Source organism: Sycon ciliatum, chromosome 10, assembly GCF_964019385.1.
Source record: "Sycon ciliatum chromosome 10, ocSycCili1.1, whole genome shotgun sequence".
NCBI classification, from domain to species: Eukaryota; Metazoa; Porifera; class Calcarea; order Leucosolenida; family Sycettidae; genus Sycon; species Sycon ciliatum.
This window is the reverse complement of record NC_088652.1, coordinates 3943962-3963390: the sequence shown is the minus strand read 5'-3', so window position 1 is coordinate 3963390 and position 19429 is coordinate 3943962. Positions and strand designations below refer to the sequence as shown.

At 45.5% G+C, this 19429-nt stretch overlaps 1 protein-coding gene across 1 annotated transcript in view; it reads left to right on the top strand.

The window, feature by feature from the left end:
- Positions 1 to 3598, top strand: part of LOC135825792 (uncharacterized) — a 9368-nt gene extending 5770 nt beyond the window's left edge. The window contains exons 5-7 of the mRNA XM_065338415.1: positions 366 to 446; positions 1420 to 1578; positions 3045 to 3598. Of these exons, the coding sequence (XP_065194487.1) occupies positions 366 to 446; positions 1420 to 1578; positions 3045 to 3196 (392 nt within the window). The 3' untranslated portion in view covers positions 3197 to 3598. The remainder of the gene's footprint in view (positions 1 to 365; positions 447 to 1419; positions 1579 to 3044) is intronic.
- Positions 3599 to 19429: the final 15831 nt, after the last annotated feature.

The following is a 19429-nucleotide window of genomic DNA, read 5'->3' as shown; positions in this document are numbered from 1 at the left end:
CATTTCGACTGTTTTAGATTTTAGAGTCACTTCCGATTTTCGGAATACGGGTTAGACTTACAACCCGCTAGTTTCAACAACCGAGCAATTCCATTCACTGGTAAACACATCTTCCTTGGTGGCCATCCGACACGTGCAGCCAGCATCAATTTTCCCGATTTTGCAGAGTCTTTTTTTGTCTTTATTCTGAGTGGTGTGACATAGTACGTGTGACGTACGATCATGACTGTAGCCAGCGTTGTCCATATTGTGTGGTCACATCAAGTACATGCATGGTGGATTCGGGGATCCAAGTGTTGTGTGTGCATTCTCCTCCTTCATCATTTTTTCATCATTTTTGCTTCTTTTCGTGGTTGGCGGCCTAGATTGGGATGAGTGCCAGCACGGAACGCCGTGTACTGCTGACTTCACATGCAAAAACCTGAAAGGCTCCCACAAATGTGACCGTAAGATGCTCGTCTCGTCTTGTGTTCTTTTCCAAGTACTACTAGTCAGTTAGGTTATCCTATCCACGATGGAAATTAACCGTATTGCATGAACGATCCTCTGAATGTGCTTGTCTTACCTATCCCACCTGGACTCCTCCTTGAATTCCCTTTGCTCTCGCTCTTCTCGTGTACCTTCTTGCTATTGTTCACTAAAGACTAGTGAGGGCGTACGATACAAGAGGCTTATTGAGGGTTTTTTTAAGATACGCGAGTCGCACAGTTAGGTATTAGTAGTTAGTATCATCTTTTATTGCTGAATCCACAAAGTGTGATACAGAATGTCAAGAACCATTCGAGGCAAAACTAAAGAGCCATTATAAGACTTCGTGTGGAAACTCACCTCTCAGCGCTGTAGGAGCTGCATCTGCGCCTTGATCCTTGAAGGGTGGTGGCGTTCGTACGGATGCGGAAAACTCGGCCTCTAGACGAGTCTGGCGCGAGCCGTGATTTTTTTATGAAAAGAGTATTGTACCTTGCCAGGTTTTCAATTTTCCTTTGTTTGGGTCTACTTAGTATGCAAGAGTAAAACGGAATTTGGAAAAATGAAAGACAGTAGATTGAAGTTAAGGAACGCGGATCTTCCCGTTTCGTTGCTATCGATACAGATTGAAATGCTCTGATCTGCTGTGTTTCGGAACTCCGGCACCAGTGGACAATTTCATGCTGTGATAAATTAAATTTAAGTGATAATGGTGGAATGTCCTCGCTGTGGAGTTGTGAATGTGGGCCAAGGGTGCAGTGATGAGTGGTGGAGTGTGCCAAAATAGTACTGGTCATCCTATAACATTGCTGGATAAAGCAGCTTGTGCCTATAGACAATAACATGCATGCTCAGTACATGTAGATGACAAGATTGGTGAAGGCCATGTATAGTTGCTCAGAGAGTTTGGGAGGATGATTTGTTTCTGTGTGGTTCTGGGTAACTGCTCAGGTGTGCTGTGCCCGGCTACATCCATTTCCAACGGTACCATTGGAGAGGCGAATCTCAAAGTTAAGGTTAGACCCACCTGTGACGCAGGATACACTGCTGTTGCCAACGCTACCTGTAAAAACGAAGGATGGAGTTGGAAAAAGGAGCCATGCCAATCAGGTAAGTGCAATGTCATGTATGTTCAGAGAATTGGAAAGCACACAAGCTCGTTCCCTGGGCACTGCAAATTTATAACTCACTTCATTCCACAGAATCTTGTTCGACACTTCGGCAAATTGCCATCTTCAGGATGAAATAAGGCAATAGGGAAGGAGCATTTGTGCTCACCAATTCTCTTTTAAGTTTATAAGCTGCAGCATAACTCACCCCTATTACGGGTATGTACATGAATGTTGCTTTGAAAAACTTGAATCTGACACTGATTTTACCTTTTTTACCTTGATAATCTGTTTTCACAAGAGAGGTTTCAATATGGGTGGAGTTCGCTCCAGGTGGCGTCTGAACGTGCCCTGGACACAGATTGACCACTCCGTGTTCATATTGCTTTGCTTTTGTACTGGGTTGATATCTTCAAGAAGCTTGAAATCTTCAACCAGCTTGAGATGCAAGAAATGCACTACCGCATGTACGTGCAAGCACCCATTTCCGGCTACCATTGAACAGCATTGCGCAGGAAAAGGTCACGCAAATGTAGTTACTCCGCAATGTAACCGTAGAAAAGAAATGTTGTTGGCAGAATTCTCTCTTGGTCAACCGAATCCATGTAGTTGTAAACAAAAATTTTCAGCAGTACTGATTCTCAACGGGGTTAGAGCTCGACCCAGGCCTACACTTCTCATGTGAAAACACAGCTCTGTTCATAAATGCACGAGTAGTGAAGTCTGCTGGATAGATTGACTTGGCGGGAAGAGGGGGGGGGGGGCGGGACGGACAGGGCAATCTTTCTCTCAGGGTGCACTTGCATATTCTTACTTGTAAAGCACAAGACGCTTGTTCTGATGAGCAAATGCCCAGTCAGCTTTTCAGGCACAATCTTCCGCAGCCTACTCAAGCTCAACTGATGAGGGGTGAATTCCCCGAAACACCGTGTATTGAGCAGGGAGTGGTGCTTTCTTGCAGGTTTGCCGAGTGGAAGGTGCGACGTGCTCCTCGTGTGCTCCGGATGGCAGTCGTGAGTCAGTCAAGTGTCAAGTTCGGCAAGAAGCGTGTGTTCCTAGTTGGAACAATCAACTTAATAATAATAATGTGGACACAATTGGGTGAACTCACCCATTCCACAATACTCTGCAGATTTCCGAACCATTCCATTATATACAACGACTACCTGAAGAAGGCCATTGGCCGAAACGCTGTGTATAATAGAAGGGTTCTGAAATTTGCAGAGTATTGTGGAATGGGTGAGTTCACCCAATTGTGTCTACTATGAAACTGCAGGAAGCTTCCACACTTCTTCTCAATCATATTGTGATTTCTTCTTTTTTATATTCTATTTACTGGCTCAGTATCCGAGTTAGCATGAATTATTAATTGTTGGCTCTACATCCAACTCTATCAATCGTAAGGTTTCTAACATGGCATTAATGGCATCGTTGTGTTTTCGTTTCTGTGCTTCACCTTCATTGCAGTTGCCTCTCTGCTTAACGGCACCACTGACGAAACGGTCACCACTGGCGCACAGCATCACGTAGGCGGACAGAGCAGCGCGGAAAGTTTGTTGGTGACTCTGGGTTTGGGTCACCTGCTCATCCTCACCGCTATCCAACTGTTTCTTGTCTAGTGCCTCCTTGGCTTAGGTTAGAGCTACCCTGCAATGGATTTTCTCATTTGCTTGCATTCTCGCCCAAACGACTAGTGACCCATCCAATGTATTTTCTCATTTGCTTGCATTCTCGGCGAATTTTTCGCCCAAATTGCTAGTGGCCCATGCATTTCCATGCCTATTGTAGCATATACATTATACTTGATTGAAATAGAGACTTGTCCATCTCATGCGCAATCATGTGCACATCTTTGCTGCTACTCTCAATGCAAATTTCCTCAAAGAAGTTCTGCATGTCTTTGTTTGCAGCTGCTTCTGCTGCTGTCACCATCCTGGCCATCGTGTCTCCGCTGTTCGGCCACAACATGCAATCAGCTCTTTAGATCTGTAAATGCCGCGTATCAATTATTCTTTTATTCCACGGTGGCGTGACGCCAATAAGGACGGTTGATAAGTGTGATAGGACTGGTACTAGCCAGAAACAGCTGGATGGAAATTAACCGGGAGGCAAGAAGCAATGGATCAGGAAAAGCAAGCGGGGGCAATAACGTTAGCAGGGGTGATCGAGATAGTTAAATACACGTTCGAGATATCAGAAACCAGGGGATGCGCGGATCAGGAACAGGTATTGCTCAAAAGAAGACTGGATGCATTGTTTCGGAAAGAATTTCTACGAGGTTGGGTTGTGATGTCGATAGGGAGTGAGTTGTAGTGGGTGTGGGCACTGTTGATGAGGGAACCTCGGTGCCTGTTTGTGTGTGCGTATCCGATGGAGTAGGTCATTGTCTGTCGAAGGGTGTAGTGACTGTATGGCTGGTGTTGACGCTGTGGGCAAGATGTGGTTGTTGCAGGTGTGGTGGTCAGGTTTGGTGGTGGATGTCCCATGCTAGTAGGGCTTGTTTAACAAGTAGTCGTGAGCTGAGGGGGGGGGGGGAGCTTTGCGTGATGGAGGAGGGAACTGTGGTGAACTGGTGCAAAGAGGGGAATCCGAAGGCAGATGCGTATAGCACGGCGCTGAATTCTCTCCAGTGTGATTATATGCATTCTATCTACTTGTTTGAAGTATAGCCGACTCTCGATTCAACTTTAAGTTTCAGTTCCCACGTTAACTCCCTCAGGGAAGACATCGGAAAGAAACTAGGTGCTTTTCGACGTGGAAGGAGGAACCTTGCTGTCCAGACCAGAAGGCAGTTCTACTTGTCAGTAGTCCAGAGCAAGCTCGAGTACACCAGCACTGCCTACGTCCACTGCCTCGCTGGCAATGTGAGAGATCAGCTGCTACGCATAAGTAAGAGAGCACTTAGATGCATATTTGAGCATGACACATTCACCCGGACATCATACTTGCTTGAGCGATACCACATAATTAGCTTAGACAAAAGATATCATACTAAGTCCATATTCTTCGTGTTCCGTTGCATCCACAATATCTGCAGTTCACTCCTCTCTGACATGTTCTCCCTTCGCCGTGACTGCACTTACACAGATAGAGTAACCCGCGGTCAAGTCAATTATTCCCTTTCCTTACCCATTGTGCAAGCTCAAGCTGGATACAGATCTATTTCATTCCTTGGTGCTGACCGCTTTAATGCGCTTCCCGAATCCCTTCGCACAAATCATATCCCCAATTCATTTCGCCAGGAACTTAACAATTTCATTCATCTTGGGCACCCTGTAAGAAGACCTTAGGGTCTGTTGGGAATGCCCAAGTAAAAATACAATACAAAAAAATAGCCCATGAGTTAGGATATAGCCATCTTGATATTTGGTAAGCATCACCGTCATCTTCCCTAGAAGCTAGTAATGAGGACCGATAATGATTTTTAACATGTTCGTCTCGACATCCGATGTTGGCGTGTTGCTCTGATTTTCCATTTCTCACCAGAACTTTGCTCATGATCAGTTGGAGCAGGGAGTTCACTTCATTTCATTTCATTTTGACTTTATTTGAAGGATTCTCCAAATGTAAATGGATACTTATCGGGGGAGTTTCCTGGAAGGGTGGATGAGACGAAAGGGAAGTGAAAAGGGAGAAGGGAAAATAGTACTTAGCAGAAACACTGCTCAGGGAAAACTACAGGTAAAACCACCAGGGAGAAACAGAATACATGACGAGAGCTAGATACGAAAATCAGGAATACCTACCGCAGCCCAGCCAGGCTCTTCAGCAATGGCGAGACCATCCTCTCGTGTGAGGGGACAACCCAAGGTGACTCGCTCGCAATGCCCATGTACGCCTTGGGTACGGCCCCCTCATCCGTGAGGCTTCCATTGCTGAAGCTCTGCAGTCCTGGTATGCAGATGACTCTGCCGCAGCAAGCACCATTAAGCGCCTGAGGAAGTGGTGGTCCATTCTCGTGGACCGGGGTCCATTGTACGGGTACTTCACAAACGCGACGAAATCCGTCCTTCTTGTGAAGCCACAGCATGAGCCCGAGGCGAGGAAGCTCTTCTCCGACACGGAGGTCCAAATACGCACTGATGGGTTTCGTCATCTTGGCGCGGTCCTTGGTACTGAGGAGTTCTGCAAAACCTACGTGTCAACCAAGGTTCAGAAATGGAGTCACGAGATCAGTGTGCTCTCCCAGTACGCCCTCAGCCACCCACAAGCGGCATACACGGCTTTCTGCAATGGTGTTAAGCACGAATGGTCATTTGTCGCTCGCACCATCCCGGTGACAGGTCCGCTGTTCGAGCCCATTGAGGACGCCGTACGTCTTCAGCTCATCCCCGCGCTTACCGGCCGGTGTCCGCCTGGTGACCAAACCAGGGCCGTACTGTCATTGCCCTGCAGACGTGGTGGATTGGGTCTCATCAACCCCACTCATCTTGAGGACCAATTCCGTCAGTCCAGCATCATCACCCAACCTTTTGTCGACAAGATCCTCAGACAGGAGTCCAACAACGGCGGAGTTTGAGTGGCTATGCAGCTCTTGAAGTCAGAAGTCCGAAAGGAGTCAACGCAACAGGCCAATGAGCAGATGGCTGCACTGCTTCAGCAACTGGACCCAGACATCCAGTATGCCGTGAGCCTCGCGTCAGAGAAGGGTGCCTCGAGCTGGCTAACATCCAAGCCACTTGCAGTTTTCGGCTTCAAGTTGCACAAGGGGGCGTTTCGAGACTCCTTATGCCTCCGATATGGATGGACGCCGGATCATCTCCCGACAACGTGTGCATGTGGAAAGTCGTTCACGACCACCCATGCCCTGTCCTGCTCGCTGGGCGGCTACCCCTCTCTCCACCACAACGAGATTCGGGACATCACGGCCCACCTTCTCCGGGAAGTTGCCCATGATGTAGCCGTCGAACCCCATCTCCAGCCTCTCTCGGGGGAACACTTCCCCTTGAGATCTACCATCACCGACGACAACGCGCGCCTTGATATCGCAGTCAGTGGATTGTATGGTGGACGGTTTGAGAGGACATTCCTTGATGTCCGGGTTTTTAACCCATTTGCCCCCTCAAACCAGAAGTCATCAATCCCGGCAGTATACCGCAAGCACGAAAAGGAAAAGAGAAGAAGTTATGAGAGAAGAGTCGTTGAGGTAGAGCATGGATCATTCATCCCGGTCGTGCTCAGCACCACAGGTGGTCATGGCAAGGCAGCCGGCAATCTCTACGCTCGGATTGCATCCATGTTGGCCGATAAGAGGTCCGAGCCTTTCTCTATCGTCATGGCATACATCCGCACTCAACTGTCTTTTGCACTGGTCAATGCCGCAGTCACAGCCCTGAGAGGTCACTGGCACAAAGCGTCAAGAATCAATGGCTGCCCTTCGATCACGTTAGCAGTGGCATAATGCAGCATGTAATGGTCAATCCTTGATTTAGTTTGGTAATCGTTTACCTCGAACCCCGTGCTGAATTTGATACAGTTTCTGGTATCTTGGCCGTAGACTGCTACGCATGCTGCTTCTAGTTGTATCTTTGCATTTTACTGATTGATTACTAGTATACTGTATTTATTTATTATTATTAGTAGCAGTTAAAAATTCGACGAGGAGACAATAATTTTAAAATGGCAATAAGTAGGACGAGCTGAAGCGACATGTGGACTACTTTATTAACAATGTAAGCGATGGAGACGATGCAAGAAACAACCTAAAGGGTAAGGAAAAATACATGTAAGAAGAAAAAGGGCAATGGAAAAAAAAAGATGATTCGAACACGTTTTCGTACAACACTAGACATCCTTAGCAAAAGTACGATAACGCTAACTGTTACGGTACTCACTCCCAGCCGTGACAAAAGACGTTATCGGATAACGGAAAAACGTTACAGAGCTCAAAATAACGGGCCGACGTTCGTTATGGAAATTCTGCAAAAAATGCAAAAACTCGCATTGTTTTGTAACTGGCGGGAGATAAAAAGCACGTCGTGCAGATCGAGATGAGATCGAGAGTCGAGATTGCTTCCTCTTGTGACATTTAGCTTTTTTGGCGAGTTTTGCCTTTCAGTTGACAATTTCTGCGTTTTCTGCTTCGTGCCTTTCTCCCTCTATCCCATCTGGGAAACAAAGGACCAGTTCCACGGCACTCCTGAGGAAGAAATTCATCGGCCTCTCCCAGACGTGCTGGAGCTGGAGAACCCTTACAGTCTTCGGTGCTGCGTTTAGGAAAGGGTTTCCAAGGACCTGGGAACAGCGAAAACTCATTTTCGCCGTGCTTTTGCTATTCCAGAGTAAAAGACCTCGCCAAGGTATTCTTTCGGAACGACAGCAAACTAATCCCTGGTTCAAAATTTTGAATTTCCCGTATCTGTTTCCACGAAAATTCATATCGCCATGGTTGTCACGACTACTTCGTCTCAACTATAACGTACTTTGTGCTAAGGGAAAAGTCAGCTTGAACGATCCGAAGTACGGAAAGGTTTGCGTTTACGTTAGCGTTTTTTTAGCTAAGGATATCTACTCTTCAGGAATCACCGTTGCACTGAAGAACAAAATGTCCACATGTCGCTTCAGCTCGTCCTACTTATTGCCATATTAAAATTATTAGTAGTATTATTATTACAATTTGAAACTCGGGTATTGAGCCAATAATAAAAGTAGAAAGGAAAAGGACATATGGAAACGAGTTAAGAGTAACTCTCCACCACTGTAACTAGATACTATATTATTATTATTATTATTATTATTATTGTAGAAAGGAAACGGACATATGGATACGAGTTAAGAGTAACTCTCCATCACTGTAACTGGATACTATTATACAGTCAGAAAGTCCAATAACTAGGCACAAAACTGACAAGAGTACTGAGACATTCGACGTCATGACACCTAGCTTGAACACATCTCCGTAGCGCCAACCGACAGCCTTCCAACTTATTATTATTATTATTATTATTATTGTCTCTGCTGGGATGACGACTACACCATAGCTCAGTGGTTAGAGCATCGCTGGCTACAAGCGAGGGTCCCTGGTTCGAGTCCTGGTGGTGACAGTCAATTTTTTCTTCAGACTTTTCCCGTTTGTCTCTTTCCCTCAAACCAGTTAATATTTTATGACTTGGGGCTCCCCGCGTGCTAGTTTGTACGTGAAGTGTGTGGGTTACAGTGAGGGCTGCGTCCCACCCGCCTGTGTGGATTCACAGGAAGTGTGAGTTACGAAGTCTGAAGAAAACGTTGAACGGTCTCTGCTGGGATGACGACTACACCATAGCTCAGTGGTTAGAGCATCGCTGGCTACAAGCGAGGGTCCCTGGTTCGAGTCCTGGTGGTGACAGTCAATTTTTTCTTCAGACTTTTCCCGTTTGTCTCTTTCCCTCAAACCAGTTAATATTATTATTATTATTATTATTGACTGGTTTTGAGGGAAAGAGACAAACGGGAAAAGTCTGAAGAAAAAATTGACTGTCACCACCAGGACTCGAACCAGGGACCCTCGCTTGTAGCCAGCGATGCTCTAACCGCTGAGCTATGGTGTAGTCGTCATCCAAGCAGAGACCGTTCAACGTTTTCTTCAGACTCCGTAACTCACACTTCCTGTGAATCCACACAGGCGGGTGGGACGCAGCCCTCACTGTAACCCACACACTTCACGTACAAACTAGCACGCGGGGAGCCCCAAGTCATAAAATATTGACTGGTTTTGAGGGAAAGAGACATTATTATTATTATTATTATTTAAAGAGTCGGCGTGGAGAAAGCAATCAATGAACTGAGGGTACTGTGTACAAAAATAGAACATTTTATAACAGCATAATTAATTAAAAGTGTGAACAACAAAGGAAGTGCTACAGCATTACATAATAGGTGTCAAACATAGTGCTAACGTATATAACTGAGTGTTCACACTTTTAATCACACTTTTAATTAATTATGCTGTTATAAAAATGTTCTATTTTTGTACACAGTACCCTCAGTTCCGATACTATTCACTGATGAGCGGAACACGAAAATCGATTTTGAATAACATAAAAATCCTTAAAAATTCCATGAACTTGTTGTTGTCTGGCCATGTCTGCATCGATTATACTCCTAATTGCATTATTTGGAAAGGATGGGAGAACTTCAAATTCAAAGGATCAGTCGGGGAAGTGAACTGCCTGAAAAGAGAAAAAACGCCAGACCCACCAGGACTCGAACCTGGGACCCTGCTTGTCATGAGCAATGCTCTAACCACTGAGCTATGGGACCAGGCTAAGTCCCATAGCTCAGTGGTTAGAGTATTGCTCATGACAAGCAGGGTCCCAGGTTCGAGTCCTGGTGGGTCTGGCGTTTTTTTCTTTTTTCAGGCAGTTCACTTCCCCGACTGATCCTTTGAATTGCATTATTATTATTATTATTATTATTATTTGAAAGTAGGACGGAGGCAGAAAATATTACAAAAAAAGTATTGTCTACGCATGCATCTACGCAAGAGTCACCACCAGCCAATTAGGACATGTGTCAAAGTATTGAACGTTTTCGTTCCCTTCTTGTCAAAATACTACAGGGAATGATGGAAATAAGCTAAAAGACTACAACTATAAGGAAAAGAAGTTCAGAAATATATCACTCCAATTATGTGTAGAAGTGACACGAAAAAAATAGATGTGAAGAATCAAGAAAACAGCATGCAAATCCAATAAGTGACAAAAACGTAGTGACAAGAAAAAGAGAGAAACATCAAGAGATCTATTTCGCACCTTCACGACGAACAGTGCCAAACAACTGTAAAGACAACAAGCTGTCCGTGGCCAATGCGGATGAGCAAACTCCAGACATCAACACCACCCCTGACATCCTCAGTCCCCTTCAAGAAATCTCGACTTCCCAAGCTGAGGTCGAAAAACTCCTCCGAGGAGTTGATACCAACAAAAGCCCCGGGTTTGACTCTATTCCAAACCGCCTCCTCAAAGAAGCGGCTAAGGAACTTGCACCGTCGTTATCGTCCCTCTTTAATCTATCGTTCCAAACCGGAGAAATCCCACAGGAGTGGAAAGATGCCACCATTACTCCAGTACCCAAGCCGGGTGACCCAACCCAACCAACAAATTATAGACCCATCTCTCTCTTGAGCACTACATCAAAAATCCAAGAAAAAATTGCACATCAACTCCTCTACAAGCACATCACACCCCACCTGCCCAACCAGCAGTCCGGATTCCGCGAGAAAGACGGCACTGAGCAGCAGCTCGCCCGTCTCGTCCATACCCTCTCCACTGCGAGAGACGACGGGAAACACGTCAATGCCTGCTTTTTCGATCTAAGCAAGGCCTTCGATCGTGTGTGGCATGCAGGCCTTCTAGCAAAACTCTCCCACTATGGTGTCCAGGGCAACGCCCTGGAGTGGTTCCGACGGTACCTGTTGGGGCGTCGGCAAAGGGTCCAGGTGGATGGCGACCTATCGCCTTTCCTCGAGATCCCTGCCGGCGTCCCTCAGGGATCTGTTCTTGGGCCGCTTCTATTCCTCGTCTACACCATAGACCTTCCACACGCATGTGAGAATCCCAGCACCACCTGTAGCCAGTTTGCAGATGACACCGCTCTGATTTCCATAGCGAGAACTCTTCAAGACTGCACCCGAAACCTACAACAGAGTGTCACAGCAGCTGGAGACTGGCTTCAAAGATGGCACCTGCTGGTTAACACAAAGAAAACAGTCATCCTCCCGTTCTACCACAATAACCGCCCCCCTGAACAGCTACCCCAGATCACCCTCAGGAATAGTCCGCTTACCGTAGCACAAAAACACAAACACCTCGGAATAATCTTTCAGCATGACCTCCGTTGGACGGAGCATGTTGAATACATAGTCAAAAAATCACTCAAGTCTTTCAATATTCTTTTTAGACTAAGGTCTACACTCACCAGTGATTCTTTATCTCACATCTATCAGACATACATACTACCTATATTCTCATATGCGAGCACTGCTCTCACACCGTTGTCCCACACTTCCCTTGACAGGCTAGAACGACTCCAGCGGAAAGCCGCCAGAATATGTCTCCACCTTCCCCTTTACACACACTTAGAACACTCCCACCTTTTGCATCGCATCAAATGGCCAACATTATTTTCACGCTTTAAAGTTAAACATATACTCTTCGTGCATTCTCTGCGCCACAATTATGCCCCACCACATATACTCTCGCTGCATACTGCTAGCAACGTGCAACCTTCGTATAATTTACGTCGCTCTCGTACTTGGCACTTGCCAACTCCGCGGACTGACCGCTGTCTCCATTCTCCCCTGTACAAGGCCCTTCATTACTTTAATTGCCTGCCCACCCAGCTTCGCGAAATCCCTTCTCGTACTCCCTTCAAATCCGAGATATCCCTGCTGTTGCACAACTCTGTATGCTCGTGTAGCGACCACTCCTGCCCGTACACTTAAGTACGCAACTCTGTATGCTCGTGTGGCGACCACCCCTGCCCGTACACTTAAGTAGTCATTAACCCCTAGGCCCTGCCCACCCAATTCTTCCTCACTCTTTCTCCTTTCTTACACTATTATCTCTTATTGGCCACTGGCTATCGTGAGAATAAAGATTTGAAACAAGCGATGCTCTCACACCGTTGTCCCACACTTCCCTTGACAGGCTAGAACGACTCCAGCGGAAAGCTGCCAGAATATGTCTCCACCTTCCCCTTTACACACACTTAGAACACTCCCACCTTTTGCATCGCATCAAATGGCCAACATTATTTTCACGCTTTAAAGTTAAACATATACTCTTCGCGCATTCTCTGCGCCATAATTATGCCCCACCACATATACTCTCGCTGCATACTGCTAGCAACGTGCAACCTTCGTATAATTTACGTCGCTCTCGTACTTGGCACTTGCCAACTCCGCGGACTGACCGCTGTCTCCATTCTCCCCTGTACAAGGCCCTTCATTACTTTAATTGCCTGCCCACCCAGCTTCGCGAAATCCCTTCTCGTACTCCCTTCAAATCCGAGATATCCCTGCTGTTGCACAACTCTGTATGCTCGTGTAGCGACCACCCCTGCCCGTACACTTAAGTACGCAACTCTGTATGCTCGTGTGGCGACCACCCCTGCCCGTACATTTAAGTAGTCATTAACCCCTAGGCCCTGCCCACCCAATTCTTCCTCACTCTTTCTCCTTTCTTACACTATTATCTCTTATTGGCCACTGGCTATCGTGAGAATAAAGATTTGAAACACATTCTCCTTCTGAACACAAAGCTCAGGGTCTAACTTACGTATGTACAAAGCTTCCAACACGGCAAGATGTAACAAAGACCTACCACGCGACAAAACAGAGAATACATCATCGGAGTACCACTCACGACAACTAGCACTGCCCGACAGGTGACACTTGATTGCCGAGGTACCGTTTCCCTGACCCGACGACTTGGCCGTTGTCACCTCCGATATTGCCGCTTGCGAATCTCTCCCATTACGCCCTGCGTCCCTGCAATTCCGATTGCCTCGGTCGAGATCCGTGTGCTGCTCCACGTCCAGTCTGTCCTGCTTCCGTGGTCTACCTCGTTTCTTCACATTAACCGTTGTTGTCACTTCCAGTATTGGTTCTTTTGATTCGTCATCAATTCGTCTCCTCAATTGACTTCTGGTGACTCGTCCGGGGCTCGATTGTCCAGATGTCAGTTTCGGTGGTTTCCGTATCGGTCTCTTCTTCTTGTTGACTGTTGTTTGGGTTGGCTCCAGCCCTCCGCCCGACGAAAAGGAGGAGGCATCGACAAGCGTATCCACAGCGGACTTGGACAAGTCCACCTCAGACACAGACTGCACTGGACACTTCGGTGGACGACCACGCCGAGGTCGAGAACCACGTGCAGCTACAGGGACAAGATTCAACGGTACATGTTGACGAATCCGTGCGCCCAGGTGCTGAAAGGTTCTACCCACGTACCGATTTTCACAATTTCGGCACTGAAAGAAATAGATTAAATTACTTTTGCTTAGGGTAGGTAGAACGTCCTTCTTCACGCTGAACGCACGGGTCGTCCCAAAGATGACATACAATTTGACACACGGATAAGAGGAACAAACAATATTCCGCACCTCCTTCTCGACGCGCGAAGAACCGGCACCAACCCATGGCAAACGTAGTACCACAGGGCATCTCTCTGGTCCAAAAGTAATCGTCTTTTCCAAGGTCGGTTTCTGGTTGATGAGTTTCATTAGAAGTGTCTTTGGATAGCCATTCTTTGTCATTATGGTTAAGAGTCGTTCTAGTTCCTCGTCCAGCAGATGAGGGGAACATATCCTATGTGCACGGTAGACAAGGGCCTTGACGAGGTGTGTTTTGGACTTAGTTGGAGTAAAACTTGACCATGGGATATACAAGCCTGTGAAAGTGGGCTTTCTATAAATGGTCGTGTCCATGTTGTGCGTATCCATGTTACGAGAAATACTAACATCCAGGAAAGAAAGGGTACCATTGTTTTCACCATCTGATGTGAATTTTAATGCTGGATGTAAGGAGTTGAGAGTTTCCATAAACCTATCACAGGTTTCCTTGTCGTCGTCGTGACAATATACATCGTCAACAAAACGACAGTACATTGATGGCCAAAGTGAAGGGTCAATAGACGACTCGCAGAAGCCGACAAATATGTTCGCCAAGACTGGCCCCAAAGGCGATCCCATGGCGACTCCATCATTCTGTTTGTACATTATATTGTCGAATGAAAACTCCACACCAGACGTGACCATGAACATAAGTTTCACGAACTCTGTTTCATTCAAATCTGGGGGAGTGATAGATCTGTTTTGGTATAACGCCATGGCGCAAATGTCTATTGTTTCTCGTAAAGGAACGTTGGTAAACAAGCTCACTACGTCATAGGAGCACATGTAACCATTTGATTCAAATTTCGAATCTCTAAGTTTTTCCACAAACTCAAACGTGTCTTTAACGCAATGTGTGCTGTACAAGGCAAGAACCGGTTGTAGCAAATTGCATAACCATTTCGAAACCTTGTATTGCGGAGATCCAGACATGCTTAAGATCGGGCGTAATGGAATATGTTTTTTATGAATTTTTGGGAGCCCATACATCCTAGGTCTTGTCGAGCCTGTGGGAGCTAGATGATCATACTCATATTTGGTGATCTGATGCGTTCTAGAAAGAAAAAGCAGGTACTTACTCAGCTTGGTATCAATGTTTTCGGTATGGTCATACACATCGCAAGGCCCAAGTCTGCTGAATTTACTAATGTCATTGAGTATGACCAGCATTTTCTCCCGGTAATTATCCGCAGACAAGATGACTGTTGCACGGCCTTTGTCCGGTCGAGAGATAACGATTTCTGGATTCTTTCGAAGCTCGTTGATCACTTTCATGTGTTCCCGTGATAGCGTGAATGATCGAGTGTCCGGAGGCGATTGTGCGAACCGAAAGGCTTCAGCGGCCAGTGAAGCCCGACAAGATCCAGCTGCTATATCCGACTTTGCCGGGATGCTAGATAGCTGTTGCTGAAGTAGTTCGAACTCGGCCAGGATATCAGTTTTCCTAAACCTCGGGGGAATACCGAAGTCCATTCCACCGCACAAAACATCCTTTTGAAGCTGGGTTAAGGTAATATCAGAGAGATTGATGATTGTTTCATAATTGTCACTGCAGGTTCCAAACCGGTCCTTCCTCAAAGCTAAAATAATGCCTGTGTGTTTCTTTTCAAGTCTAGAACGCTGCCTACAATCACATTCGGATAATAGCCAAGAGAACCTAATGAAGTCAAATGTGTTGAGATGTGTTCGGCTTCTTTGGTAGGAAGACACAAACTTGGATCGTATGCTTTGAAGGTGGGCCTTGGCCTTGTTATGGTCATCTTGTAGCAAGACCTTTTCAATAGAGATGGAATCATAGAGTTTTAATTTGTGTGTGCGAAATAGATCTCTTGATGTTTCTCTCTTTTTCTTGTCACTACGTTTTTGTCACTTATTGGATTTGCATGCTGTTTTCTTGATTCTTCACATCTATTTTTTTCGTGTCACTTCTACACATAATTGGAGTGATATATTTCTGAACTTCTTTTCCTTATAGTTGTAGTCTTTTAGCTTATTTCCATCATTCCCTGTAGTATTTTGACAAGAAGGGAACGAAAACGTTCAATACTTTGACACATGTCCTAATTGGCTGGTGGTGACTCTTGCGTAGATGCATGCGTAGACAATACTTTTTTTGTATTATTATTATTATTTAATAAGGATGGCGTAACTCCTCTGTAGCCTTGTCATGATTTCTAATTTTCTTTCACCGCCCACGGCCGCACAAAGTCCTTGGCTACAAAAAAAATTAAAGTCTCTCCAAATCTCTCAAAACCAAACTTCAAACTCCTTTCCAAATTTTCGCCCAAGAGGGCATCTTCAGGGATATGTGACTCCTGTGAACAAAACAACAATATAACTACAGAAAAAAAAGAAAAGAAAAAAGGTAATAACAATAACGTGGCAATATACCAGGAACATCATAACTAGTGCTAAAAATTGAGACTAACATTGAAGATCATGTCACATATTCAGAAACAAAAACAGAACCTACCCACAATATCGCACGCCAGGTAATAGCCTAAAAACAAATGTCTCAACTTGCAAGATCTCAAGTCAGGTGATGATGGGTCAGCGTGAAGTGCATGTCTCAACTGGTGTGATCGCCAATTAGGTGTGAAGGTGACGAGGCCAGAAAGAGAGAGAAAGAGAGAGAGACAGAGGCAGAGAAAGATAGTGTGTGTATGTATGTGTTTGTGTGTGTGAGTGCACGTGTGTGTGTGTGCGTACGTGTGTGTGTGTGTGCGTGCGTGTGTGTGTGTGGGGGGGGGGGGGGGGTGCGTGAGTGCGAGCCTCACGGGTGGTAATTGCATCCATTCGATGAGATGGTCTTGCCCACAGTAACCATGAAGGTCCTGTTGTCTTGATGAATTTATGCCGTTAGTCTCCATCCAGTGTCACAGTTGATTGCTGGCTTTCTGCTTCTGATTTCGGTTGCTTCCATGTACTTGCGGGAAGGCAGCGAAGACTCCCTGCCCTCGCACTCACGCACCCCCCCCCCCCCCCCACACACACACACGCACGCACACACACACACACGTACGCACACACACACACGTGCACTCACACACACAAACACATACATACACACACTATCTTTCTCTGCCTCTGTCTCTCTCTCTTTCTCTCTCTTTCTGGCCTCGTCACCTTCACACCTAATTGGCGATCACACCAGTTGAGACATGCACTTCACGCTGACCCATCATCACCTGACTTGAGATCTTGCAAGTTGAGACATTTGTTTTTAGGCTATTACCTGGCGTGCGATATTGTGGGTAGGTTCTGTTTTTGTTTCTGAATATGTGACATGATCTTCAATGTTAGTCTCAATTTTTAGCACTAGTTATGATGTTCCTGGTATATTGCCACGTTATTGTTATTACCTTTTTTCTTTTCTTTTTTTTTCTGTAGTTATATTGTTGTTTTGTTCACAGGAGTCACATATCCCTGAAGATGCCCTCTTGGGCGAAAATTTGGAAAGGAGTTTGAAGTTTGGTTTTGAGAGATTTGGAGAGACTTTAATTTTTTTTGTAGCCAAGGACTTTGTGCGGCCGTGGGCGGTGAAAGAAAATTAGAAATTATTATTATTATTATTATTATTATTATTATTATTATACGCATTCCCGCGTTGAAGTGTAGCAGCAGTATGCTGCGTCCACAGCTTCGCTTATGCAGAATGGCTTGGGTGAGAGGACTATATTATTATTATTATTATTATTATTAGTGGTGAAACGAATATTCGAATATTCGAACATTCGTTCGGTTTGTCACATTCGAATATTCGTTAAGTCACATTCGAGTATTCGTTACGTCACTTCAAATGCAGTGCCTGTACATACATGCACGCTAGGCAAAGCCCGATTTTGCCAGTGAAGCTTCGATATTTTGCCGCAAAATTTTGCTTGCTCATCGTCGATATTTTGCTTTCATTTTGCCAGGCCACTCGATATTTTGCTCCCTTTTGCTCCAAAATTTGTGTCACATGTGGGAAAAGTGACCGAAAGTGGGTCACGTGTTGGCAAAAATGAGAAAACGTGAGTCACGTGTTGGTAAAACTGTGCGAAATTGAGTCACGTGCACCGTATAAGTGTAAAATCTCCCAATTTCCAGCGAACACACCGATATTTTGCTCCGTTTTGCTAGCAAATTCCCTTTCAGAATTCTTCGATATTTTGCTACCAGAATTGCTAGCAAAATCGGGCTATGCCTAATGCACGCCGAACACGGTGCAGTGCGTACAGCCTGCCTGTGACTTTGTACTGTATGAATGCACATGTATGTCCATACTGGACTGCCAATGGTGCACATAACATGTATGAACTTCGAAGTAGCCTTATGTGGTAGTACATTTTATGTAGCACTACCGTTTGTCATACCTAATAAAAATGACAGTATCCATCAAATGACTGGGAGGAGGGCATGTGATGTCATCTCTGTTACCAAAAGAATATTCGTTCATTCGTTCGTTAAGCCGAAGTATAATCGGCTAGTAGGTTTTGACATTCGTTTTTAGGAATGGGTTTGCTCCCACACTGGAGCTCGCGCTATTCCGCCGACGACTTGACACTTGACTGACTCACGACTGCCATCCAAACAAAATCATCGCCGAAGTCGCAACCTCTATTTCGTATTATTATTATTATTATTATTATTTATTAAATTTTTAATAGGGCATTCCCACAGGCCTAAGGCCTTCTTACGGGGTACCCTATATACAGTCAGGAAGTGCAACAACTAGGCACAAAACTGACAGAGTCCTGAGACATTCGACGTCCTGACACCTGGAGATGTGTTGAAGCTAGGTGTCAGGACGTCGAATGTCTCAGTACTCTGTCAGTTTTGTGCCTAGTTGTTGCACTTCCTGACTGTATATTATAGTATCTAGTTACAGTGGTGGAGAGTTACTCTTAACTCGTTTCCATATGTCCTTTTCCTGGGTCGGCAAAATTCCCAAAGCGGGTACAGAAACCCCTTATATAGAAGAATTTTGGGTGGCAAACGTACTGTATGACGTGTATCGCATAACCTCTATTAGTTACTACCCGTATTTGTCAGTTGCTCAAGAACAATGGCTACATAGGCTGTTCAAACGTGCCCGCTCGGTCAGTCAGCAAGTCGCCACCGTGGACCAGTACTGCTCCCCTGCTAAATCAAATGCATGTATGTGATCTACAGGTTTCTGTGCACTTGAATTATGTTTTGTTTCATCTGGCGATGTTTGCATGATGCATGTAGCACCCTATTTCAGTCCTTTTTGCTGTCGTGCCCTCAACTCGCACTCGAGGAGGCCAAAGCAACTTGCTTGTGGTCCCACCTGCTAGCACTGCTCGTTCTGTTAAGCGCCTAACGCACGCTGGAATAGATTGCCACCAGCAGCAAAATGTTCGAATAGGTATTTGGATTTCAAATCTCAAGCCTTACAGTATAATATTATCAGCGACATAGGTTTTCCAATGCTCACTGGATTGATATCTGTTCGTTGCAACCAACCTTCCGTTTTCTTTCCATTCTACCTTTCCACAATATCCCTTAACATTTTATTCACAGTGGGTCCAATGTTATTAGGCATTTTGCCTGTTTTGATTTCCACTATAAATAACACTAATCTTGATGCTAGCAAATTGTGTTATCACGTGTATTGTGTAATCACGGTACACGAGGCGTTGAAAGCTTTTACACCAGCTGCGGTGGACAGGACGACTACAACTAAACGCTTACAGCACCGTGTACGTGTCTAAATAAACTAGTAAGCACCTTGCATGTACATGTAGAACAGGTCCAAAGCG